Source organism: Anthonomus grandis, chromosome 1 (genome assembly GCF_022605725.1).
Source record: "Anthonomus grandis grandis chromosome 1, icAntGran1.3, whole genome shotgun sequence".
NCBI lineage: Eukaryota > Metazoa > Arthropoda > Insecta > Coleoptera > Curculionidae > Anthonomus > Anthonomus grandis.
Window position 1 is genome coordinate 51961839 of NC_065546.1, and position 27937 is coordinate 51989775.

The 27937-nt window shown below is 29.9% G+C and overlaps 2 protein-coding genes across 3 annotated transcripts; both read right to left on the reverse strand.

Annotated features, from left to right (window-relative positions):
• Positions 1-1823: 1823 nt before the first annotated feature.
• LOC126743247 (myelin expression factor 2) lies at positions 1824-26727 on the reverse strand. 2 transcript variants are annotated; one of them, XM_050450247.1, is made up of 7 exons: positions 26560-26727; positions 25887-26502; positions 16871-17041; positions 16395-16806; positions 9696-9864; positions 4855-4939; positions 1824-2278 (listed from the first exon to the last, which is right to left on the reverse strand). In XM_050450247.1, the coding sequence occupies exons 2-7, from the start codon at positions 26493-26495 to the stop codon at positions 2084-2086; spliced, it is 1641 nt and encodes a 546-aa protein (XP_050306204.1). In that variant the 5' UTR covers positions 26496-26502; positions 26560-26727; the 3' UTR covers positions 1824-2083. The 2 variants fall into 2 exon arrangements, with proteins under 2 accessions (XP_050306204.1, XP_050306212.1); XM_050450255.1 differs by lacking the exon at positions 4855-4939 and having other exon boundaries at positions 2076-2278.
• Positions 7959-9686, reverse strand: LOC126743262 (uncharacterized). The gene is made up of 2 exons (XM_050450266.1): positions 8124-9686; positions 7959-8074 (listed from the first exon to the last, which is right to left on the reverse strand). The coding sequence occupies exons 1-2, from the start codon at positions 8916-8918 to the stop codon at positions 8039-8041; spliced, it is 831 nt and encodes a 276-aa protein (XP_050306223.1). The 5' UTR covers positions 8919-9686; the 3' UTR covers positions 7959-8038.
• Positions 26728-27937: the final 1210 nt, after the last annotated feature.

Here is a 27937-nt window from a genome sequence, read left to right on the forward strand (position 1 = left end):
TTTTACGTACTAGTGCGTAAAAAGTGAAACTTTATACACCCTGGGAAGTAGAAAAAAGTATTTTCTATATTTATTTAATTTTTTTTTAAATCTTGTAATTACATAAGTTGTTGCTAGTTCTGTTTAAGAATCAGAACGACTATAGTTTATATATTTTTTGAATGTTTGTACGTCTTTTGATGGACAATAGCTTTTTATTGCTCTGGGGATGGCCTAATCCAGGATGTCATTGAAATAGTGTAAAAAAAATACAATGTAACGTGGATTCACTTTTTGAAAACTGCATACTTTTTCCTACAAAAAGGAACTCTTGTTACACATCGCCCAGAACGATGGTTTTCGAGAAAATTAAAGGCAAAGAGATTGGTTGCTAACTGGTTAATCAACATAAACTTATAAAAGTTGTGGCGTTTCAAAAGTAACTGTAGTAGTTGCAATAAATGAAAAATAAAAATTTCATTATTTCTAAAACATCCTATTGTTTAAAAAAAAAAAAATAAACCAATTATTAAAATAATGGATTCTTTAATTCAATGATAGTAAAAGTTCAAATTGACTACCATTTATTTCAATGTAGACATCTGCTCTTTTCTTCCACCATCTGGATCCCCTATGGGATATACCTGGTGCTGTACGAATTTCATTGAAATAATAATGCGTTGCCGCAGTTGATCTTCAGTATTAATCGGCACATTAAACAAAACAGTAAACTACATTTTTCCAGTGGCCTTACATATGGAAATTTAGTCGATTAATATTTTGAAATTGAATTTTTTTTGTAATCTTACCGCCATTTAATTTACTTGTTAGTTATAGCACCGCTCCCCAAAAGAAAATTATAGAATTAAATTATCTATTTTGTTTTCTGTGCGATTTACTGTCTAGTCATAAAATCAATATTAGTTTTCAAAAAAAAAACGCGAAGGATGGATAAAAAAAAACATGCTTTATTGTTATTAACAAAGAAAAATTGTTCTAAACAAAGCTACCTTAAATTACTACCACTAAACTTAACCACTACACCCCATACACACTCGAGTTCCAAAACAAACATCAGAAAACAATATATAAGAACAGCAGAAAAAAAATACATAAAAAGTACATTAAATTCCATAATTATCCCCTCAAGTATAAGACAGCAAAGAATTCAAACCATACAAACAAATCAAATAAAATTCAAATACTGTAAACTTACACTTAGGGAAAATTAGAATGTGTCGAGGTACTATTCATCCAGTGAATAGTAACATTTTTCGGTCGGATATATATTCCACTAGATAGATCCACCAATTAGTTGCACGACCAGTTCCGAACATACAATTATTATATGGAGCGTACTACACCCCTCCGTTTTGTCATAAACTTTGATTCCAATCGCAGCACGGCCTTTGAAAATATAAAAACCAGAAATTAAAGAGGAGCAGCGCTTATTAGCCACACCCTTGAAATCATTCCCTGCTTCAAATCTTCATGCATCGACGAGTTAAATTCACACCTTCATTAACATAGGTTACCTCCGTGGACCCCCAATCTTATCGGCCAATCAGCTTTACCAGTTTTCTGCTAACAACGATGGGAAGCCTAATTGATCAACACCTAACAAAATCCATCGAATTGTCGTTGTCGAAAGAATACTGCAAGCATAACAATGCGTCTTGTATACTGGTAAATCATCGCAAGATTTGATCACGCTCGTCTTCGTGCCGGAACGATCTAGTAGAGAAAATCCATCCAAGACATACCCGTTCAGGCAAGATAGATAGAAATATATAAAGTATTCAGAAGATATAATATTTGTTATATTATTAAAATAAAACCAGTAATTTACATATCGAGTGTTTTATTTATTAGATATTACGGAAATGTGACCTCCAGTACAAAGAACTATCTCTAACCTACCTGTTGCAAATAAGGACGTCTAATTCTTAAATTAAAAAACAAAACATAAAAATAAACACATTAAAAAATGTGAGGATAATTTTAAATACATTCAATGTTTCCGAATACAATGATCGTCACGAATTGACGTGTTAAAAACAGGAAGTGGAATACAATCTTAAACATAAATATGTAGACAAACTAGTTAAAAATAATATCTAGCTTCAATATATCTGCCATCTATTCTGGCTTTGTCCAGATTTTTAATAGCTCTTTCTGCTTGCCACTCACTGGCATAGACAACAAGGTAGCTTCCTACCCCCTTCTCCTCCCAGTATGATACCTCACCGAATTCGTTTAGTTTCTCCTGTAGGAGTTTGAAAGGTGCTGAAGGCGGGAGCTAGAAAGAAATAATGAAAATTAATTTCTGAAAAATGTAAAAGACGATATTTTTGCGATATACCCAATTTGCTTTTAAATATTAAAATAAGTCAATTTCAATTTGATAGATAGTCTGAACTATTCATTGAATTTGGCGAGAAAATGTTTAAAATTTGGTAGTTATTTACAAGAATTTATAGTGGTAGCAATACGGTGGTACCGCCTTTCTATAAAACTGCCACGTTTTTGTTAATTCAAAGGCACACGGCACCCAAAAAAATACAGTAAAAACAAATATCTTTCTAATTTAATTCGTATAAAAAATAATCCAAATATATTTTTTGAAATGATCAGCTAATATTAAGTAAATAAGCATTAATTGTAGAATATTGCAATCGCCTTATCTTCTTAAAATACTCACTCATACTTATTTTTAACAATCCATCGTCAGTTGCCAAAAAAATAAGTCATTTTAACGAATATCATAAATAAAACCAAAATGTTTAATATCATAATCAACTACGCCTATAAAATAACGCAATTATTTGGAAAATCAATTTTATTCTTTTTTACTGACTGAAATCATCCGAGTAGGACGTCAATTAGATATCTCCCGTGGAAACAAATCGATTTAAGCACTCTTCTTGCCGCAACATTTACTTTTTTGCTATTTTTTGTCAGCAAGCCTTCGTTTTAGTTTCTTCCAAGGTTAATATCCAGAGATTTCGGAAGGCTATTCCAATTTTATAACAGTTTTTCGCTCAAACCGTTACTTACTTTCAACAAGAGCTACAGTATTTAAATTACCGCCTTGCTGATAGATACACTAGGCTTCTTTGGCGTAAATTGCTTTGATGTTTTCTTTTATTTAGAAGTACCCAGTGTTGTGTGGACTGAATTCTGCATTGGCGTCTTCATATACTTTATCGGAATCGAATTAATTACTTCTGGTCTTTTTTAATTACATTAGAAATTTTTTCTACAGTTCTGTTTTCACCAATTTTCTTTCAACTAATTTTTCGGGGACCTTACCAATAAAAAGGTGACCTTTTAAGGACATTTACAATAAATGTATGGATTTATTTTGCCTTCTCTACTATAATATTAAATGCCTTTGATATTAAATGCTTTTTTTACTAGTACAATGTCTAGGACGAACCCGGTTTATTATTATCGAGAGAAAAAATAAACTTTTTGCTAAGGCATTATTAAATTACTTTGGTAAGCACACTTAATTTTGTAGAAACTGATGATGGATCCAAAAAAATTAAATTTTACTATTCAAGATCAGCGGTAACAAAAGGCGGTTATTATATTACTACGGTAAATAAATTAGGAAATAAAACTTCTTTTGCTCCTTTTTATTTAAGGGACACTACTTTATACTTTCTACGCATATTGAAGACATATGCTATGCTGGTATCTGTTTTTTAAAAGTTGAGTTATTTTAAATTTTATTTAAAATTTTACGTTTAAAGGCATTTTCAACATATATAAATATAGAAAATGTATAACATACATTTTCTAACACAACATTCCGACAAACCTACTCTCTTTAAAGTTGTGGTAGAATTTCTTGGACAAACGCGGTGAAAGTGCGATAAAAAGTCGAAAACGGTAAGCAAGAAGTTGAGTATGTCCTGAATTGACATATAAGTGTAAAGGACTTATTTTTAGACCTTGGGTATTTTAATAAGGCAACACATTTAAGAAGTGCGAAGTTTAAAGTGTTGAACGTTGTGCGAGAAATTAAATCTAATTGCTGAGATAGAAACCTGCAAAAAAAGAATACTGTGGAACATTTTGAGATCTTTGATTTTTTGATTTTCAGAAACAAGAATAAACTTTGAGGAAAAGCAACGAAACAATTTTTAAGTGTTACTAAAGCACGTAAAATCTTCTATTTTCTCGATCTCCAGTACGACCAAAATTACCAATTTAGTTCAGATGAAGCTGGGTTTTTCTTTAAATGTATACTGAATAAAATCTTCGCATTTAAAGAACCAAAATGTTATGATGACAAAGAGATTATATTAATTATAACTAAAAATAACACGAGGGGCGGAAAAATAAAATTGTTATTGGCAAATCGAAAACTCCAAGTGGTTTCAGAGTTTCATAAAAACTTGCTATGTAAAATGGAAAGATATTACTACAGACAAAAGTTGCATAACCATCAGTGTTCGGTTATGATAGCTTTTCCTGTACCTTATAGGTCGAGGCATTATAAAAAATGTAAAACATCATTAGAGAAAACCAAAACTCAACAGTGTTTTAGCTAAAAGGGAAGAAGCAACTCCTACACCTGTGATTAATTACTTGACGCTTATAAAGATTTTAGTTCCCAATTAGGTTCTTTTGAAACAAGTCTTACATAATCTCTATCCTTGTATTCTTATGATTTTGCTTTACTTTAAACTATATTTGTATAATTTGCTTCCTCATGTAACTTTGTGAATATTTATTTTTATAATTATATAACTTCATTAATTCGGATAGACGTACTTGAAAAATCAGGTGTGATCTTTAAGTATGCCAATGAATAAATGAAGCAGATTGAATAAAACTAGATCATATAAAATTTGATGTACTTACATTAGCAAGCAAGATTTTTCTAGAATACTGTTTGTTGTCTGATGCTGGTGCAGGCGGTTTAATGATGCCATAAGAGCTGGTTCCCCTGAAATTAATAAGGGAACATACTGTATCAACCGAAAATAATGTAGCTAAATCTCATCATTTATTTCATTAAAAAAAAACACTAAAATTGGCTGAAAAAGCCATAAAATTAAAATGAAATATTTTTTATACAAAAAAACAGAAGTTCAGATAATTATTTTTAAAAGCACATCAACTAAGGTAGTGACTTACAGCAGCACCGACAACTGTCATTATCTTTTTCTCCTCAATTTTGCTAATTTCTCACTTAATTTGATTGATATAAAAAACCGATACTTGATAATTCTTGGGTTAGAAAATGGTTGATTTAATTAAATTTAGAGAAAATATTAGTAAATAAGTTAATCATTGCCAATATTACCGGATCTCAAAATGAAGAAACATTTTAAACATGCTTAAACAGCAGTTTGATATTAAGAAATATAACTTTTATTTTTTATTGGATAAGATAAACAGAGATCATGGGACAGTAAAATCTTTAAAAAGTATGTCTGGTATCTTATTTTATCTCAACATAATATATTTCCTATATAGCTTCATAATACACAATGTATTGCTGTTTAATTTCAACAGGATAGATCTCTCACAACATTAAATCAATTCATTGGTTGAACAGATCAAGCAATAGGCTTTTTCATGAATTTATTAATACACATAGAAGTACTTCAATATCATCTGAAAACTTAAAAAAGTATAGAAACCTATAAAGTTTACAGTTCTTTCTATAAACCTGATCTTCGATCTTTCTTTGCCAGAAGATATAAAGGAATACATAACAATTAATTATAAACTAGTGTGAAATTATAATAATCCTTATCTATATAAAAATAAGACATGACATTTAATCTTTATTTGTTCTTAGCCTTAAGAGAAATTTTTATAAATTCAAACCTGATCTGTTTGCAGGTTTTGAGTATCTAGGCTAGAACATTGCTAGGTAATAGATGGTATGAACGAATTGTATCATATCAATTGTGAATCTAATAATACAAAAAAAATAAATAAATTATTAACTGGAGAACTATTGGAGCAAGTTGATACGGTTAGATGATTAAATTACCACTATCTGGAACAATGCAATATGAATATTGATAAACAAAAAAAAAAAGAAAATTAATTGCAATTATTAGAGCAATATTCAGTCATGATTGACCTGTCACTGTAATTGTAGCCCTATGAGTACCGTAATACAAGTAACCGGAACTGCCACATGACACATTTCACGAAATTTAATTCAAAGAGAGAAAACCTTAAAATTTTTCAAAACAATGCCCGAGCATAATAAAAGCATGATTGTTCGATTGGAGGAATACTGCTGCAGAAACTTACACATTAGAGTTTCAGCGATATTGCTATAAACTAGATAAAGTCTACTTAACAAATCGGAAATAAAATGAAAAATGATCTGTCAGATAGACAGAGAAAGTCCCTCAATGCTCCCTTATTACTACTATAGCCTCCTACTTTTCTTTCTTTTAATAAATTATTTACTTTGTTAACCAATTATACCTCAATTTTATGGTTATAAACTGAAGCTGATAAATATATCAGCTAAAAATAATAATAATAATAAAAAGATATACAGTGCATTCAAGATGAAAGGAACAAATTCATTTAAAATTAAAGTGGCAAAAATTACTATTTTTGATTTTAAATGTTTATCTAAATACTACATTTACCTATTATCTATTTAGAGTGCTTATATCTCTAGCTTTTATCTGTTTATCTATTTTTCCTAAATATCTAAATAGTGCAAAACAGTTTATTGATACTTGGTTAAAGTTTAAGTTGATAATATATAAACTTTTGTACTATAAAAACTTAATACATGAAATTTTAATTTGAAAAAGCCCTATTTCTGTATTTGCTTTATTATTAAGTTTTTAATTATGCAAAAACTGTATATGTGATTACATAAATAATGTTTTGAATCCGTTTAGTTAAAATTTAATTTAATTGTCGAAAATGCGAGAGAGTTGAGGTCCAATAATGAGATAGTTGCAAAAGACAAGATCACATAGATTCTCCCAATTATAGACAATTTAATGTAACATATTGCCGTGAGAATATCCCTAATATAAAACAGAAATATATTTTTGTGTAACTGATCATTTTAGCAGGATACAGTTCTAATGTTTGTAACCAAAATAAAACAAATATTTAAAAAAAAACACGATCACACACTGTGGTGATGAAAGTTCAGATTAATATTCTAATATTAAAACTTTTAATGTTTCAGATTCTTAAAAATACTAAAAACCAAAACCATTACAATTGTAATTTATTTGCTACAGTACATTGAATCGTTTAAGTTTGGATTCTTCTTCTTTTAATATTTAAAACAATAAAATTAGATAATATCGATGGTTTAAAGCGCAAATATTGTATGGCCAAATTTATAAATTTTGCAGAAATACGAAAAATAGATTTTCTTTCGCATTCAAGTAAATTTCGTGATAAAATAACAAAATATTTGGTATTTTAAGTGAGTTCAGGTATTTGTAATACCAATATATTATGATATTACAAATTGCTATCATCATTTTTAATAAAAATAGTTATAATTCGAAATATGCTGGACATACAATATATTAAATTTCCTCGAGTGGACATACTACAAATAGGCTTAATAAAAAAACAATTTATTTATTATTACAATTTCAAGATTTTATTGAGAAAAACATATTCGGTGACAAATTAAAGGTAGAACAAAGCTTATCGTATTATCGGCATTTTAATCCTCTTCATCGTCGACGTTAGGATTTGTTTTATATGGAACAAGATCTTTGGCTTTCTTTGAACTTGGTAAACTTTCAAAGTAACTTTTGTATGCCATGGGAATAATTTGCTTACCAAGCAAATAAAGTAAGTCTTTTTTTTCTGAAATTGGCAATCTTTGTTTATATTTTTGTGCAGTCCAGAGTTTCCCATGATACAGTTTTCTTTTTTCTTCCTTGCAAAACATCAAATTCTAAGAATTCATTATCAGCCAGTGAATATTTATATTGAATGATGAATGGTTTAGATTTATCAAATCTTAGCCATTTAATGTGAAGCCATTTTATTTGTTCCTTAGAAGTATTTACTTTGGTATTTTGCATTACAAGTGACGCCAGTTCCTGTAAGTCATAAAAATCTGGAAAAGCAACTTTATAGACCTTATACGGACATGGTTTTTTTCTTACCATTTCTATTAACAACCCCCATTCTTCGGTTGTGAAAATTTTTCGATGTTTACGTGCTCGTTCATAAGTGGCGTGTATTGAATCTGCCTCTAGATAGGAATGGCCGGATTCCATGAACTTTAGATCTACAATTTGTAAGTGTTCAACTTTATTGACAGCAAACAACATCGCTGCAGTAACAAATTGATTCCGATTTTGCCCTCCGGAAATATCAGAAAAACTAGAAACATGTGACACAGTCTGAGGTAAGTTGTACAAATACTTTAGTAGGGACGTACCAATTTCTGAAGCTCCTTTAGAGCCATGAGTTTCATCCCAAAGGAAACAGTGACCACTGTGATCAAAAGAATCAAATATGGTGAAATTAAAAACAGAGAGCTTACGCTTGTAATAGATTTGAGAATCAGCGGAAAAGGGGACTAACAAAATAGCTTCTAAATCAAAAGAAATTGCTCGGTAGATTGAGTCTTCTAATGATCTTTTTTTATCTGCATCTTTCATCTCCATTGCTTCTTTCTCCTTCTTTTTGTGAAGTTGCCAGCTTTCTTCCAAATTGGTTTTGTCTGTAGTGCTATAATACACATTCCATGTGGAACATTGGTCCTTTTTAGGGACATGGAACGACAGTTGTGGATCATAACTATTAAATATTTTTCGGTAAACATTAATAGAAACAGGAGGGATTGATTCACTTGTACAATAAATTTCAACATACAAACGATACATAACAGATAAATTCAAATGAGCTGCCAAATACAATTTTTTCGTATCGCGCCGACTGTAGTGACTTTCCATACGAGGAAAGCTGTCTATATGTTTTTTAACATGATTTGTTGCTTTTTCGGATGTAATATTGGCAGGAATTTTTCCTTTTCGTCCATCAGTACCAATATAAGCTCCACCTGGACCACGTTTTTTCAAAGCAAGGTCAATAATTTGGAAACTTATGCTAAAAGTTGCAATAATGTTGTCAATAATACTACAGCGCACATTTATGTTATGTCCGGATATACAATATTTGAGCTCTTGTTAATTGTTCTAAAAAAACACAAATATTGTATGTCCGGACTTACTATTTTTGTGCTTAGACAGAACTTATTAGTCTGTGGTTTTACAATATGAGTGAAGTGTTGATCCCCACCTTACTCGTCATTCTGGACATACAATATTTGTACAGATTATAGATCCGCCCTACTGGGTTCAAACTATACCTTTACCCCGAAATGGACAAAAAGCGGACATACAATATTTGTACTTTAAACCATCGATATATTGAAAAGTAAAAACAACCTCAGGAATCAATAAATAAAACTGAAAAATATATGTATATAAAAAACTATTATACTTGAAGTAAATTATTGTATTTAGTATACTTGGTTGTAAACAAGTCTATTTTATTTTCAATAGGATGCATTTTCTAAATATGTTTTCTATTTATTTAAATGGGAGCGCAATAGCCATTAATATACGTAACTTATTATGAAAGCGTCGTAACAATATAGATTGTACTAAATATTCTATTAAACTAATTCCAAATATTTAATATATAATTATAATAAAAAATTAACTTACCTTGAGGAGCCTCCGTAGTTTGTCGGATATGTTATCGGCTGGTTAGGGTTGTACGAATCAGAAACTCTTCCACCAAAACTTGATTGACCACTTTGATTGGACGAATTTTGTCCCATATTAGACAAGTTTGATTGTAATCCACTGGAAGGATTCCCAATGTTCGAGTTTCCTAAACGATAAAATAAAAAAATAAATTTCTGCTGGGTTTTGCAATAATATTAAAATGCATGTTACATACTATAGTGTAACTAACCAGGTGCAACAAATGCTTTGGCATTTGCTGTGTGATGCTTCCTCGTTTGAACTCAAAGTATATGATTCCAATATTGCCAGCGGTATTGTAAAAAAAAAAACACATTCATTTATCCTTCCTATAAATGATTTAGTAAAACAGGTTCAATAGAAGTCAAAATCACAATGAGTATAACCAGAAGAATAAAATTAGCCCCAAGAATTGTTTTATATTTCACGAAGAGATCCCAACTTAAAAGAAATGCAAACCATCAACTCACAATGAATATAACCAGAAAAACCAAATTATTCCCCAGAATTATTTTATATTTCACGAAGAGATTCCAATTTAAAAAAAATACAAACCAATCAACAAATGCAGGATTAAACTCAAAAAAGTAAACATCTTCTGGAAATCAGGAAACACTGAATGTTAACGAGACTTCCTAAGGGGACTTAAATATTCAAATCATCCATTGGAAAAACATGAAATTAATAATTTTGTGATTACGGCTAAATAAAGAATACGATAAATACAAATCACCACTTAAACGTCAAATTTTGTAACTCTACTACTTAGGGAACCAGAGAGGTGAGATTGACAAACCATATTAACAAGTTTAATAACATACGAAATATTGAAGTGATACATCCACAACAAATTGAATGCCTTCCTAGAAGTATATGAAATTAATTATTTGCACATGTCTTAGTTTCTTTGGCAGGAGTATGTCTAAAACTTTGATAAAATCGCCTTTAATATAATCTAACACTTGGTTTAATGTAAACTGAAACTCAACAAAAATAAAGTTCTGTTTTGAGATTTTCATTCAACAGACACATATAAAATATAAATTCTCACATAGCCACACCACAAACTCGTTTTTGCAGCCATCACACAAAAATTTTGCCAGATATGTTTCCACAAATACCAAAAAAGTAAGGTCTAGCGATGTTGGAACCGAGCAAACGAACTCGTTTTTGCATCCGTCATAAATTGAATATTTTGGTTGTTTAACAGCGCACCATAATCGTAAGTAAATAAATCCACAACCAATAGTCATTGGCAAAATGTGCTAGGGTACATTTTAATAGGCTGCTATCGTGCAATTTTGGAGTTTTCAAAACGCATTAAAATAGCATTAATCTAGCCAGAACATGCACAAAAATTTTATCTTAAAATCTGATATTGTACTTTTTTTTGTAATTCTTTATTTTTTTTAATTCTAAGATCAATAAGAATGTAGTACTTTTTATCTGGAGAAAAGGATTTAAAAATTTCTTTTATTCCTTTTAATTACAGAGAATTCTAATTACATAATATGGTAAAAATAGATGTACAGGATGGCTCTTTATGAACTGCAGACTTGTTATAGTAAAATTCTAAATAGAAAGTTATTGAAAATTATGCAACGTGACACAGTCATTGAGTATACAATTTGTATATTCTGTATAAACAGAATTGTTTACCAGTATTATTAATTAAGTGATAATTCAGTTAAAAAATGTTGAATAATTTTAAAATTTAGTGATGTACAGAAGAGGTGAGATATACCAAACAATTGAATAACGTATAACATTAACTGAGTGTGTTTTTCGGTTCTTGAATTCCTCAAACAAATATAAGTAAAAAAAGAAAGAGAAATTTTAATTTTATGATTTTCCACTAATCAATTAAAAAAATCATATTTTGGATGGTAAAATAAATCAAATTTTTTTTTTGTTAAAAATATTTGATAACTGTATACAAAATCTTACTCCACTATAACCAATACATTGAAAATCGATATTTAAGGCCGTTTTCCTGAAAAATTTTCTATGCAAACTAATACAAACCGTTTAATATTAATATTTTCCGTTTAATTACAAACCATTTTTTATAAAACATATTATCTTCTTATACTTTGTGAGATATTCGCCATTGAAGCAAAGTGACAATTAGTGAAAAATAAAGTATAAGTTAATAAACATAATCTGGTAAACTATTGCAGTTATTTAGAAAACATAGATTCTCTTTTACTTAGATTTGTTCGAGAAATTCAAGAAACTAAAAATATGCCTTATATAGACCCTGAACCACAAAACATTACAGAATTTCAAAATTATTCAAATTCTTGCTGACTGAATTACCACTTCTCTCATAATACCCACATATTTATTACTACTTTTACAATTTTTACTAAAAAGTTGGGACACATTTTATCTACAATGTCCTACACTTAAGTCAAATGGTTTTGGAGATATTAAATATTTTATGTATTAAATTTGGGTTTGATTTCATATAATTAGTGGCTGCTGCATAACATTCCATTAATAAAAGCAAGTTGATATGATGAAGTGGTATATAATTAAATAGATTAAATTGCTTGTCAAAATATTATATATTATATTATTATAGCCACCTTTTAATCATAAAAAATTATACTATTTTTTTTATTAATTATCAAAAATGTCATTTGATATCGCTTTCCTACTAATATAGATGACATCTGTTACAGGCAGGTTTATTCAAGTTACTCAAGTCGAAATCTACTTATATTTCAGTATAACTAGAAGCGCCAAAACTGTCAAAATATTTTTATTGAAACAAATGAATCAGCCATGTTGCCAAATTGCGAATATATTCCTATTTTTAGTTTTATAATCCACAAAAGCATTTCCTAGAGGACTGCCTGGTATTTTTCAAAATATTTATTAAAAATTACATGAAGAAGTACTGTGACTTGCTTATAAATGTTTGTATAATTAAATATATACAGTCCGAGCAAAAGTGGAGAAACATTTTATTTAAAAAATATAAAGCCAGAGTAATCGACTATTGCCAATAAACAAATACTCACATTATTTCTTTAGGTTCAAAGGAATGCAAAAACATATTTGGTATTTATAAATTCTTGCAACAAAAACAATCTATTTGCTTATCTTTATTTTATGAGGAGCAAAAGTAGAGAAATATTTTTAAAGTTCTTAGTTTATGTTTGCTTATTGAAAGCAATACACAATAATATTTTGTTAATTAATAAAGAATAACCTGTAAATATGCCTCGAGGTATTACTTTGGCGTTATGTATAAAACAGTTGATAATATCAAAATATCAATCGGGTGTTAAGCAAGCAATCATTGCTAAGCAGTTAGGATTAAACCGCTCAGTCGTTTCCAAAACCATAAAGTTACACCGCATTAGGAACTCATTAATAAGTCCACCTAAAACTGGTAGGCCTAGAAAAACGACGCCTAGAGTTGACGAGAAGATTAAATCCTTAGCTCTTAAAAATCCATTTAACACAGCAGTGGATATAAAATCTCAACTAGACGATGTAAATATTAGTGTCCATACAGTTCGAAGACGTTTAAGGGACAGTGGTTTGCCGGCAAGAAAACCATCCAAGAAACCCTTCATTTCGAAGAAGAATCGAACCGCCCGACTTCAATTTGCACATGACCATTTAAACTGGTCAGAAGCAAGATGGAATACAGTATTATTTTCGGATGAAAGTAAGTTTCATTTATTTTCTTCTGATGGTATTTTATGGGTCAGGCGTCCTAAAAATAAAAGAGTTGATCCAAAGTATACTTTGGGCACTATTATGCATGGAGGGGGATATGTGGGGTTGTTTCTCTGGTATGGAAATGGGCCCCATTGTCAAAATTGATGGGATTATGGATCGGTTTAAATATTTAGAAATATTAACTGATAATCTGTTGCCCTACGCAGAGGAAAACATGTTATTGAAATGGAGATTTCAACACGACAATGATCCGAAGCATACAGCTAAAACTATAAAACAATTTTTTGAGGACAAAAAAATAACTGTTGTTAAGTGGCCAGCTCAGAGTCCTGATCTTAATCCCATAGAGAATCTATGGGATTTAGTAGACAAAAAAAATCGTAAGAAATATCCCGAAAAATTTAAAAATGGAGACGAGTTGTTTGAAGCAGTTGAAGCTGCATTCTGTACCCAAGGAGACCTTAGGGAATCTGATTGGATCTATGAAAAGGAGATGCCTTGCAGTTATTAAAAATAAGGGATATGCAACAAAATATTAATTTGTTGTTATTATATATTTTCTTTAAATATGTGTTTCTCTATTTTTGCTCCCTGTTTTTTTTTTTATTAATTTACATGTGGCTTTATAATAAGTAGAATTATATTGTTTATGTTTTATTTTTATTATCTAGTTTGGTGTAGTATTATAGGAAATATAAAAAATTTTAGTCAACTTTAATAAAATAAATTTAAAAATAAAAAAAATTAAGTTTCTTTACGTTTGCTCGGTACTGTATGTAAACTTTTCTCAAAATAATTCTGAGAGCTCCTTAGTTTGTAATATAGTAATGTATAAGACCAAAAACCTAACAATTAAAAATCATTTGATGTTAAAAAGGCTATTTTGTATTTCAATATTACATTTAAATTGAGTCGGCAATTGTAAAACGCCACGTAAGATTAATTATTAGAATAATTTGCTATTAAACTCTATAAACTTTAGAAAAAAATTAAATTAAAAATTTCTCAAGAAACAAAATTTTAGGTGGTCTCGTAAAACAGGTATTAAGAAATTGAAAATATAATTATTCAAAGAAAGCAGTATAATTTAGATGACTATTTAGTGGTTTCTTGTTAAATAAGAAATTCCATTTATAATTTTCTTTGTGTTGAATCCTCAGTTATTGTATTATGTGTATTTTACAGAAAATAGCAATTGCCGTTAATTTGTTCAAACATTAGTGCCGAATGCTTATTTAACCGTTGTGTTAACGCAATTTGTTTTATTCATTTACAGCAATTTTAAAATAAAGAGATTTATTATTATTATTAAGCTAGCTGTAATTATTCAATTTCCTACCAAATTTAAATATAAGACATTTATATAATTACCACTAATATGATAAAGACAGGGCAACAGAAATTGCACCACAAATTTTGTTTGGAAATAAAATCTTTAGACTAAATAATGTCTCTTAAAATCTCTTGTTTAATGAACTTAATTGACACTTATTTAGGTAATAATTATAATAAAAAAAGAACATTGGGAAATATGACGGAGTCTTGATTTTAGAAGAAAAAAGTAATCAGTTTAAAAAAAATGCCACTAACACTCTATTTTTTTTTTAAAATAGAGTGTTTATTGAAGACAGAAGTACTGATTGGGCACACTAATCTAAATACAGGATGGTCCATCAAAAATAATCCAGCAAGATAACGGTAACACTTGAATGTGGAGATTTACAAAAAAAAAAAAGAAAAAAAAATTATTGCACATATCATTAACATACAAAAAATGTTATTCGTAGGGTGCGTTCTTCCATAACAACTGATTACAGCAAAAATTTTAAAAAATCATCGAACCAGTATAATTTTTTTTTACGGATAAATTTCATAAATAGAGAAGGGTATTCACACGCATTTCAAATGGGAAGGCCTGTGATACACCATTTGATAGGAAAGCAATTTTTTTAAATGACTCTGCTTTAAATTTCGGCTATGCGTCGCCATGCAAGAAAATTTTTAAGTTTTAGCCTTATAGGACTTCGAGTAGGGGTGCTTGCTAAAAATGGTGCTCAATATCATATTTTAACTATTTAAAAAGAATGCTATTGGGTTCATTCCCAACATTAATAGAAGTATCTCTTGCAGGCAATACTTTGTATAAATTTTAAATTGTATACTTTTGGTTGCTTTTACTGGTTTATTGTATTTTTTGTCTGTAACATTTTCTTTACTTACAACATACACAAATTATATATTTAAGTAATTTTAGAACTTTACCTACTACTGTAAAAAGTTTTCGGCCGAATTTGTTTCATAAATAGGACTTATTTTGTTTCTTTACAATAAATCTCCTTTGACTTTAACAAATCATATGTAATAAAAATTTGCCATTTGAAAAAATAAGGCTGAATGCCTTATGAAAATCTGCATGGGTCGGATGATATATTTTTTTATTTCACATTTAAAGCAACTAATTTTGCTCGATTCTTTTCGATAGGCCACCCTGTATATAAATTAATATAAAAAGTAAGTAAAAAAGTTTTTTTAAGTTTACATTTAAAGTTACCCTAATTTTTCCCATAAAAGAATCATTACACCCACCATTAAAAAAAAAACTTCCAATAAGGCAATTGCATTAATACCTTGTTTTCTTAGCATTTCCTCCTAAATTAAACTGTTGGCATTTGATATTATTTTAATTATGTATTTAAAAGCAAGAAGGTTAATACCAATTTTTATATTTTTTTTTGTTTGGACTTAGTCTGCTAAAATATAAACAAAACCAAGCTCTATAAATGGGCTTTATTTGAGACCATTGCCACATACACAAAACATAATTTACACAATTATTGTTGATTAAGTAATGTCTTTAAATAACACTTCTACACAGCATTGATTACAAAAACATGTTAAAAACTTGAAAAATGAAACTTACAATCTAATAGCGAAATGGAGTATGGTTCCTTGTCTTACCTGCTCCCTGAATAGCAGACAATTGCTGACTTTGAGCCAAAAGGTTAGTGTTCTGACCCATCAAAGCTTGTAAATCTCCAGCATTGCCCAAACCATTCTGAAGAAGGTTGTTGGTAAGTCCAGCACCCAAACCAGCTGCTCCTAGAACTGCTGGGTTCAAATTGCCGAGAGCCGAAACATTTCCAAGCCCCGACAATGCACTCGCAACTTGCAAAGCATTCGCTCCGGGCACTGCCCCCAAGATTCCTGAACCTGTAGTTTGAGAACCTTGATTGGGTAGATTGTGTGCCACATTCTTCAACGGTTCTCCATTTTGTCCCAATCCCATTCCAACAGATTTTAATCCTTCTGGCAATCTGGAATTATCACTGACTCTGTCCAGCCTTACTGTCATCTGTCTATCAAACAGGAACTACAACAAACAAACATGGTTTGAAGATTCACCATTTCTAAATACCAACAATTGACTAAACTACCTGATTGTGGAACATAGAAATGGCCTGAACTGCTTCTACAGGATGGTCAAATTCGACAACAGCAAATCCTCTACTTCTTCCATCTTTATCCACTGAAAGTTCCACATCTATGACTCTTCCAGCTAGCCTGAAAACGTCTTTCAACTTCTGCTTGTCAACTGTGTAGTCAAGCTAAAAATTAGTGTACATTGTTTCATCAGTTCTTCTATATCTCAGCCTGTGAGTTTAGCTTATGGAGCAATAAATAAGCAAGTTATTACTTAAGATATCTATATATATAATAATCTAAAAATCTTATAGATAAAAAACCAATCTTATAGATAAAATCTTAAAGATAAAAAACCAAATAAACGTATTTCCACTTGTCCATTTAGTAATATCTCTAAATATACAGATAGTATGTGGCCAGAGTTCAAGTGAATGTTTTTAATACAAAAAGTGTATACAGGTAAGGTAATGCTTTGTTTCCAAGATAAAGGGTGTCCAGTTATTTCTAAATAATAATTTATCTCCAAAATCTAAATAATTGTTTAGACTTTTTTTAAATTGACAATGTTACTTGCAATAGAAAGAAACTTCTTTGGAACTAAATTGAATTTACTAAGTCAGGTGGTATTCCAGGAGATATATTTTCTTTTTATGGAAAACAACTAAAACAAGAACATCTAAAATTCAAATAATGAATCCACTTTTTATAGCTAGCATTAATTTTAATGATGCAGAGTAAATCATTAATAAAGAAAAATATCTTAAAAATAAAATTTCAATCACATTGGTTCAACTAACTAACCAATTATATAACTAAACTAAAATCATAACAGAATAATGGTTAATTAAAATGAAACAACTGGAACATTTTTGAGACTTTGTTCCTTTTTTTGTCCAAGAGTCAAGAAAAAAATATTAAAATCCAAACATTTTAATGTTCAACTAGTTCTTATAAATTAACAATTTGTTAATTTATAAGATTAGAATAGAATGTTAATAATAAAACAAATTATTTTAAAGCTTTTTACAATAAACATGAAAAAATTGACACACTGTATCTTGGAAGTTATTACCAGACGAATATTTATATAAGGTTCTTATGTTAAATTACTTAAAGAATCATCCCTTGAAATTTTGCCCCACATTGAAGTAAGACCCTGTATATTAAACATAATTTGTACCAAGATAAATTACATGTATTTATTTAGAGGACATTCCTTAAAAAAAAAAATAAGTGTCCTAATATGAATAGAAAATTACACAATATATGAATAAAATAGCATGGTCAAAAAGCTTGTTAACAGATGAAACCCATATTTTTAATAAAATAATATGAAGGTTATATTATACCAATAAAACTATAGTATATTTACTATGTATATGGTTTATTATAGAGGTATTTCATTAAAAATACTGATTCATTTATATAAAATTAAATATTCTAAGATTTTTAGATGATTTTGATAAAAAATAATATTTGGCACTTTTTCATATTGCCTCACTTAAACCTTTTGGGATATTTCATTAGTCCTTTTAATATTATATAGTTCTAGTTTACTCTTTAATCTCAGTTAAGCAAAAAATTTATGGTAAGTAAAAAGAAATTATTCCTAGGCCACAATGATTTCAGTGCTTCTTACTAGATGACATTATTCAAAGCATTTTATTCAAGATATAATTTCTATGTTATTGTAATTAAAAAGTAGAATTTGCAATAAATAATATCAAAGATTTGATTTCATATTTATATTATTTAATCAAACTTTAATCGCAGTTAATTTTTCAAGCACACTTTTTAACATTTTATAGGTGATGAATCAAATAAAAAAAGATGTACAATTAAAGTCATACTACTAAGACAATTGAATTCTTCCGACCAATTTTTTCAATTCAAAGCTTCCAGACTATTTATAGCTGAGATATGGTACATTGCCTTAATCAAACATCATATTATATAGATATTCCTTAACATCTAGAAGCTTATTAATTTGAGTTTGTATCTTTAGTTTATTGCTCTTAATTTATTGCTCCACTTCCTTAACTATAAGTATATAATCAAAAACTATTAAATAACATAGTTCAACGCATTTGAAATTCTTAGCTGAAAACTGCAGTACATTTGTGAATGGAACTGTTTTAGCTCAAATTTAAACACCTGCATATCAGTCAATAAAATCTAGATTTCATCTCATTATTTACAATTTATAATTTAAAAAAATATATTTTTCTTAAATATGCATTTCAAGCTCCTTAAAGACCATCTCTCGTTTTTGGCTTGACTGTCTCCTAAATAAATAAGGATTGAGCAAATATGCAATGAATTTTACATTTTTATAAGACTGATTAAGATTTTTGTGGTGACTTTCACTTAGATGTATTTTTGCCTCTCAAACTGTAAAAATTACATCCTTTAATGAAAACAAATCCTCCTCTGCAGGTACTAAGCAATATTAATCATTAGATTATGGTAAACCTTCATTCATATATCATATAAGGTAAGATAAATGCGCATTGTCCACAGCAATAAACAAAAGGTATTCAAGAAAATATATATACTAATAAAATCAACTCAGCACCTCAGAACTAAACTGTATTAAGTGACCAAAACCATAGAAGGCCAAAATGAATGACAATAAAGTTAACTTTCAATTACATATATTTGACATGGTAAATTTTTTACCATGTGATACAGTACTTACTCACAGTTGTTGCTGCAATCAGAGAATACCATTTTTTTTACATAACATAAGCTAAATCAAATCATGTTTATCAACCGACATAACTTCTTCACAGAGAAAAAGACTAATATACAAGTAGACAAGATTTTCAATTCACTACTAGGATCAAAAAAATACATTTCTTTAACAAGTACTTCATTTTAGTTTAAACATTCTCATGTGGAAGCAATGCAAATGTAGTATCTCTACATTTATGACCATGTGATGTTTAACTTTGGTACCCAATGACAACAATTGTGACTAAATCATTATTTAAAATTGTGCATTAACAATTTTTATGAATATCAAAGACATTTTTCCTGAATTTATAAAATACCCTGATATTAAAATTTCCAGTGATATTCAAAGAAAAAACTCACCTGCAACAAAATGTATCTCTAAACACCATCAAAAACTGGTCTATAACACCTAAATGTTTACCCTACTCATCCAAATTGCAGGTAACCATGTATAAAAATCAACAACATAAATCAAAACCTAAAAACCCATGCCTGACTGAATATTTTAAAAGTATCATTTAACAATTAAGATCCACTCTATTTTTCTTCCAGTACTTGTTTCCAATAAATCAATGAGTACCCAGGACTCAAACATGAGTAATTCTGCTGTATACCAAGATTTTATCTTAATAGTCTTTAGTATTGTAATTCAGGCATAAGTCATCTGACTAGATCTTAAAAAATTAACCCAAATATATAAAAGTAAAAAATATGTTGGCACTGCGAGGTAAACAATTTACTATGAGTCCACAAACTGATTTAGGGAGTAAACAGTAACAGTTCTTCAAAATTTCTCTTCTAACTTATTTCTTATCAGTTCAATAAACTTGCAGTATAAACCAATGAATGTTCTGGTCACAAAGTTGGTGATTCTGGTGAATGGATTATTAATAAATATAATCTTTTAAAAATAAGGAAAGCGCAATTTGGTGTTGCTGCATTATCCAGACTTAGAAACACTTTTAAGTATTTTAAATGACACATTCTCTGTATTTTTTTTACATTCCCTGGAGCTGGAAAAATGTATGGTCATATATAGTCTTTTCTTATAGCTTATTTTCTATAAGGCTATTACTGAGAAAGAGCAAATAAAGAAATAGGACCCATAAAATCTTCCAAAGCTTTCAAACTTACTAGAAATGCAGTTAAACATATTAAAATATCAAACAATCCCAAATTCATCGAATTAAAATTAGCTGTTCAGCAAATACAACTATTTAACCAATTACAATTTCAAAAGCTCCTTCCATCCTTATCAGTCCACATGACAATAAACCCATAACCAAACTGATGTAGACTTTATCATCTTTTTCAGCTGCCAGTAAAATTATAGCTTCATATTAAAAATTGCAGAGAGAATTTTACATTATATATTCATTCTGTTTTGAATTTCATATTTGCAATGAAAAAACACATTTAAGAACATTTTTTTCCTTTAAAGTCACTTCAAAGTGAACATTGACAACCCTTTTTAAAAAGATCTAGGCCGCTCTGAATGTAAAAAATGTACAAAGATATTCATTCAAAAAACTAGATGTGTAACCAAATATGGATAAAAATGCAGGTACTCAAAGCAAGATATTTTTTAAGTACATCTTTCCAATATGACAAAACTTCAAATAAATAGCAGTTCTTATGCTCAATACAGCCTCCTTCATCACCTTTTATATTTGGAAACCTGTTTAAATACTAAAATGGTCTAGTAACAATCTGCATGATACATTGAAGCTTTTTTTAAACAGCAAAGAAATATTCAGAAAATTTACAATTATTTACTAAAAGCTTTATTACAAGAAATAACGTAGTAATTTACATGATCCAAAATCAATAGCATTTTATGAGACATACCATCATAAGGCAATTATTGTTCAATTACATTCATGTTAAACTATATTTAGTTTTTCATAATGGTATTTATGAATTTAGGTTATGAGAGAAATAAAAATTGTAAAGCCTCCCTCTACTAATACCTTTAATTAAAATTACATGAAATAAGCACCAAACATATTTCATGTTTATCATCAGGGTTCTTAAAAGAAGTTACCTGCTTCATAGAGAAGAGTTATTATTATCTCACCAAGATTTGCCTTTATAAAGTTATAGTTGGTTCAAAAACAGAACACTTTAATTAAAAGTTGAAAAGAAACTCTCTCTTATATTGCAATGAAAAAAATTAGGTATTCTGGTACCAAGGTAAATATTTTTTAAACTTTTAAAAATCATGTGAGTTATGTTGCCTTTATGAATAATCTAGTTTAAACTGGCAGTTAAACTCTTTATCTCTTAGCCAGTCCATTATAAAGAAAAATACTTTAACTTGTTACAGTACATTTTTTGTTTAAAAAGATTTGAATCCCTCTCCTGTTTTCTTTTACCTTTAAATTTTGCAAATTAACTGATTTATTTTGCTATTAGCTTTTATACGATGATTAATTCCAGCTCCCTATAATTATAAGTTTTAACTATAACTTTCATTAAGACTTATTTATTCAATAAATACAAATTTATTGTAATTTATAAAACCTCTTATCACCCATTATAACATTATCAATATAACTTCCTTTCTGCTGATGATAAACTATTTTAAAACATGTTGGCTGTTTAACACCAAGTAATTTTGATTAATAAAAATATATAGACAGTACACAAGAAAACTGGTACAACTCAAAATTTATCTTTTTTCAGTAATACAGTAGACACTCGATAGTGTGAAAATCGGATAGCGGAAACCCCGCATAACGGAAACAGCACTATTTTATGCATTGACCACTGTATACCGTGAACAAACGATCCCCCGTTAATGGAAACAAATGTAATTGGATCGATAATTCGTAGGCGAAAGCAGCCGGTGCTTCCTCGATATGCTGTTTTTGGCGTTCTTCGAATCGATAGGCGCCGTGAATCTATTGTGTGTTAAGCAAGGCAGGTTGTTATCATTTGTTGTCTGTTAGTGTGGTTTTGAAGTTTAGTGATTTTTATTAGTGTGACTTAAATTGTGTTGGTGTTAGATCGTTTATAAATTAAACAAAATTTCGCTTAAAAAACCAAAGTGTTTAACCCTCTATGAAAAATCTCTTGTAATTCAAGACTTAAATAATGGCAAGGTGTAACATATTTAGCAAAAAAGTATGGTGTAGCAAAATCTACAATTTGCAAAATAAAAAAGATAAAGGAACTGATTTCTAGTGCTGTTAGAAACACGTATGTTGGACCAGGTAAAAGACAAACCCTAAAGGGTTCCCAGTTTCCAAGAATGGAAAAAAGACTGTACAAGTGGTTTCTTGACTAACGGAATAAACATTTAATGGTAAGTGGGGACATGATTAAAGAAAAAGCAAAATCCATTTATTCCCAGCTCAATGAAAGGGCTAAATCATTTACCGCTAGTGAGGGATGGTTACAAAGATTCAAAAAAGATTTGGAATTCGTTTTTTAAAAATTTCTGGGGAAAAACTGTCATCTCAACCAGAGCTTGTAGACCCATTTAAAATGGCTCTAAAAAATAAAATAGCAGAGCTTGGAATCTCATTGGATCAAGTTTACAATGCTGATGAGACAGGACTTTACTGGAAATTATTACCAGAAAAAACATTTGTCTCGTCAACAGAAAAAAACAGCTCCTGATAGAAAATTGGAGAAACAAAGAATAACATTTTTGGCTTGCACTAATGCTACTGGGCTCCATAAAATTAAACCATTGGTGAACATTCTAAATCAGCTTGGATGACTGCCGCAATTTTTAAAAAATGGTTTCATTATTTGTTTGTACCACAGGTAAGTTTTCCTTATCTATAGTTTTGTTTTATGATTAGTACAACCATATTAATTTTTTTGAAGGTTAAGAGGTTCTTAAAAAATAAAGGTCTGCCATTGAAAGCTCTACTTTTTCTGTATAATGCACCATTGCATCCAACTCAAGAAGAATTAAAAAGTGAAGATGGACAAATTATAACCATGTACCTGCCACCTAATGTCACCCCACTCATACAGCCTATGGATCAAAATGTTATTAGGCTAACAAAATTTTACTACAGAAAAGGTCTTCTATCATCCATAGTGGCCAACAATACGAATGTCATTGCCCTAAAAAACCTGACAATAAAAGATGCAGTAATCAATTTAATGTCTGCTTGGAAACACCTTGATTCTCAAGTTATCAAAAAATGTTACTGTGTTTCTAATGTAAAATGTTGTAAAAAAATTTGAAATGTGGTGCCCTCTACACATGATTGTGACAGTGATGATGAAAATGTACCTCTTTCTCTCCTAAAACACCAATGGGACAGCACTGCTCAGAAACCCATATCTGAATCTCTTGGTCTTTTACATACATTGACACCTCAGGTAAATTTTGTACAATTTTTTTTTAGGGAACTTTTGAAGATTTTGACTTTGTAGAGTGGAATCAGTGTCAGAGACAATAATTTTGCAGAGGACGACATTGAAGAATGTCAATCGGATGAAGCAGAAGTATTAAATGAGGTTGAGCAGGAACCCTCAAATAAAATTTCATTAGATAGGGCAATTAATGCCTTTAATATAGCGATTCTGTGGGCAGCAAAGGAAAATGAAATTGACATAAATAACCTTGTAGTCTTAAAAAAATTAAGAGAGAAAGCTGCGATGTTAAAAGTAAAACAACCTAAAAAACAAACAAAAATTTCACTCTTCTTTAAGATAAACTAATTTCTTAAAGTTTGAAATTTGTTGTATCTTTTTTTCTTTACAGTAAATAATATTTTTAAGTAAGAATATGAACTTTATGTTATGTTAATTACGTTTTGTTTCTGTTACTTTTGGTAATTACAAATGTTTAGTACACATAAAGTGTAACCTTCGTTAACGTGAATAAATCAATAATGTGAACAGCCTTTGTTTTTTTGAGTTCATGGTATTGAGTGTCTACTGTATACAGATCTGTCACCGAAAAAATTTATCCTTTTATCAGTAAAAGCGGCATTTATAAAACTTTTAAAATAACCATCAGAGTTCTCTTATGTCGGTTAGTAGATAACAGTTGTGCCTTGCCTTTCCTGAAAAGAGGTACGAGGAATGTATGAAATTTGTTTATGTTTGAAAAGTGACATTTCAAAATAATTTATTGCATGTGGCTTTTAATTACCACTTGGCTGTACTTAAAGAGTCAAGAAATAAAAAATAAAAGTTTATTTAAAAAAAATATTGTGCCAAATTATTACTTCACTTTTTACAGTAACTTGTAGTATTTAAGTATATTGGCATTTTCAAGAATAATTATTAGTCTTATAATCTAATAAGTAATACAAAAAAGAAGGTTAAAGTGTTTGTAGTGTTAACCATTTTCTAGGCTAAGATACTCATCTTTGTATTACCAATAAGATTTTCTTGAGACTGAACTTATAGAGTTTAGTATTAAATATTTGCTTTAATATTAACTGTAATATAAAAATGGTGTCTTCTTACTGTTATGTTAGAGAAAATGTTCACAGAAGAAAAAGTTATATTTTCTAGAAAAGTGACATAATACAAAAGTTTATCAAAAACCTCTAAAATACTCATAATTGAAAACCTAAAATATTTTGAAAACTAGCAGAGATAATTCCTAACACTTTGGCTCCTTTATTGAACTTTTACCTACATGCTAAATTTTACTTTTAACAAAGCTCTCCTGCAGAATTATCAATTTTTGAGTTGTGCCAGTTTTCTTGTGTAGCATCAATATATAGGTGCAAGACTACAACTTTTTATTTACATAATTTTACAACTTCTTAGCACTTAGTTTAGATATTTGTCAGATAGCTATGTTATGCATTTTCATCTCATTCTTACCCAAATTCAAAAATATCTTTTGAACAATTTTATATTTTTACTTAAAAATGTTCCTTAACAACTTGACTATATAAAAAAAAAAGCAAATTTCAGAGTAATTTTCAGAATAAGTGTTTGCCATGTAAAACAGCTATAAAATATTTCATTTTTTAACTGTTGTTCTGAAATACATAAAAAGACCATTCCGTAAACAGGTTTCTGATTATTTCACCTGATACCACATAAAGTTGTGAATTGAAGATACTGCCTGATTATGGCCTTAATATACTTTACCTCTGAGGTGATGAACTGTAAAGTAAAACCTAAGAAATTACTAGAAAATGCTCATTCTTTGAATATTACAAGTACCTAAATAACACAAAACAATGAAAAAAATTCTGTCTCAATCTATGAAAACACCTTGAGCAAAATCAGGAGAAATTGAAAACTGTATCCAACACTACAACACCCCATAAAAGAACAAAGAAATAAAGCAGTACTTACATTAGCGACAAAAACCTTGTTAGATAGAGGCGGATCAATACCAAGAGACTCAAGAAATTGTGGACTCAAACCGTAGGTTTGACCCCACTTGCCGTCATCGCCTCCTAAACCCGACAAGTTAATAGAACTGCCATTCCGACGATCTCTGTCATCCCTGTACCTAGGTCCATCATCTCTACGAGACTTCCTATCACCACCACCTCCTCGTCCAATGACATTTCCATGCTTATCTCTCATGTTACCGCTATCCTCCTTGATGACCAACTTACGCTTTTTCACCTCATACCTTTGCATGACATCAAGACATTTTCTAACCGAAGAGTTATCAGTGAACTCGACGATACCACAACCCTTGGGTTTATCATTCTCGTCGACATACATTTCAACGAAAGCAACGTCCCCAACTTGCTCACGGAATAGATCTTTCATATCTTGCCAACGAAATTCGTAGGGTATATTTGATACATACACTCTGTTCGAGGAGGTCTTGGATCCTCCATGGTCTCTGCCGCCCCTGTCGGTGCTCCGGTCTCTGCTTGCTTCCGACATCCTGTTCGGTCGGTCGCGACGCCCGATACGTTCACGAGAGCGTTCTCTATCTTGGCTCATTTTTTCCCTATTAACGTACAGTCCGATTCATATTTTACTATTACAGATGTAAATAAGTACTTACCGGTTGTTTTTTTTATGAAAACCTGGAGAAAACTACAGAAAATACGCTTTAAATGCGATTTCTCACCAGACGCTTATGATGCCGACGCTGGAAGGGAACACAAAATGGCCGACGAATGGAAACGACAGAATAAAACCGAACAACGGCGCAAATTGAAAGAAAGATGGAATCGATTGTCGAGATGACGCCGCGTCGATTTTGTAGTTGCGCAGGAAACAATAAAACAACCAGGTAATACCGAGGTTGCCAGCGTTTAAGGGTCCAAAGTGAACTGCCGATTTTAGGTTGGGTCTACAACTATTTTAAATTTTGTGGATACCTAAATAAATTTAATGATTGATCAATTTGAGACCCAACGATTTTTAGATATTTTATAATATTTTTTAAAACTTTTCTCGAAACAAACAACTCCTTCGACTAAAGCCGGCGCCACACGATGCGTCCAACCATTGGACCCAACGTTGGATCCAACGTTCGATACAATTTTTTGCACTTAAAGCATTTGGCAAATGTATCTGCTACACGATAGGTAACGTCCTTTTCAAGATTGGAACCAACATTGTATCAAAGATTTGTGTATCGCCGTCAGTGCAGTGCTGTTTCATTTCACTTCTTTTCATTAAAATTTTTAAAATGGATAACGAAGACGTAACAACAGCAGTCGTTGCTGCTTCCACAGTAGTTTTATGTAGTGCAAAATTATTGCAACAGAAAAAACAAAAAAGGCGTACTAGGAGGTGGTGGATGTTATCTTTAAATAGAAGCAGAGAAAGGTAATAATATTGTGAATAATAATAAGTTACATTTTGCACCAGATATTGAATTGTAATATATTGTAGATATAATGGCTTAAACATGCTTGCGGATTTAAAAAGAGAATCTTCTGGAAAATTTGAAAACTCTTGTCGAATATTGCGGAGGGTTGTTGGGTGGGGTCAAAAATAAAACAGAAACCTGTTTACCTAAATGTCGACGTTTTGACTTATATTAAGTCATCCTCAGGACACTGAAATGGATTCAAGTAATTACAGAGATAAAACAAAGTAATTTCACGTACATAAAAAACACTATTAAAATAGATGTTCTTTAAGTTACAAAAATTAAAACAACAAAAAACAAAAACCACGACACAGTTAAAATTACATTCAGGTACAATACGTTAAAAAAATTTTTTATAAAAATAAAACAGTATAAAATTAGTTTTTTTTTTATATACATTACACCTCTTACCTAAGTCTAGGTTTCTTAAGTTATAATTAAAACACATTTATAATAGGAGCGTAGAATTATTTTTAACATGGGTTAAATTATAGGTGTTATTGTGGGCAAACTAGAATCAACAATAAGCCAAGAAACAAATGTTTTTATTCTTCCGAGC

Coding starts and splice junctions, on each gene's coding strand:
- LOC126743262 (XM_050450266.1), bottom strand. CDS start 8,918: ATGGAAAGTCACTACAGTCGGCGCGATACGAAAAAATTGTATTTGGCA. Junction 8,075..8,123: donor GGGGGTTGTTAATAGAAATG/GTAAGAAAAAAA, acceptor TTGCTTTTCCAG/ATTTTTATGACTTACAGGAA.
- LOC126743247 (XM_050450247.1), bottom strand. CDS start 26,495: ATGAGCCAAGATAGAGAACGCTCTCGTGAACGTATCGGGCGTCGCGAC. Junction 9,865..16,394: donor GTCTGCTATTCAGGGAGCAG/GTAAGACAAGGA, acceptor TTTATCGTTTAG/GAAACTCGAACATTGGGAAT. Junction 2,279..4,854: donor GAAAAATCTTGCTTGCTAAT/GTAAGTACATCA, acceptor ATTTCTTTCTAG/CTCCCGCCTTCAGCACCTTT.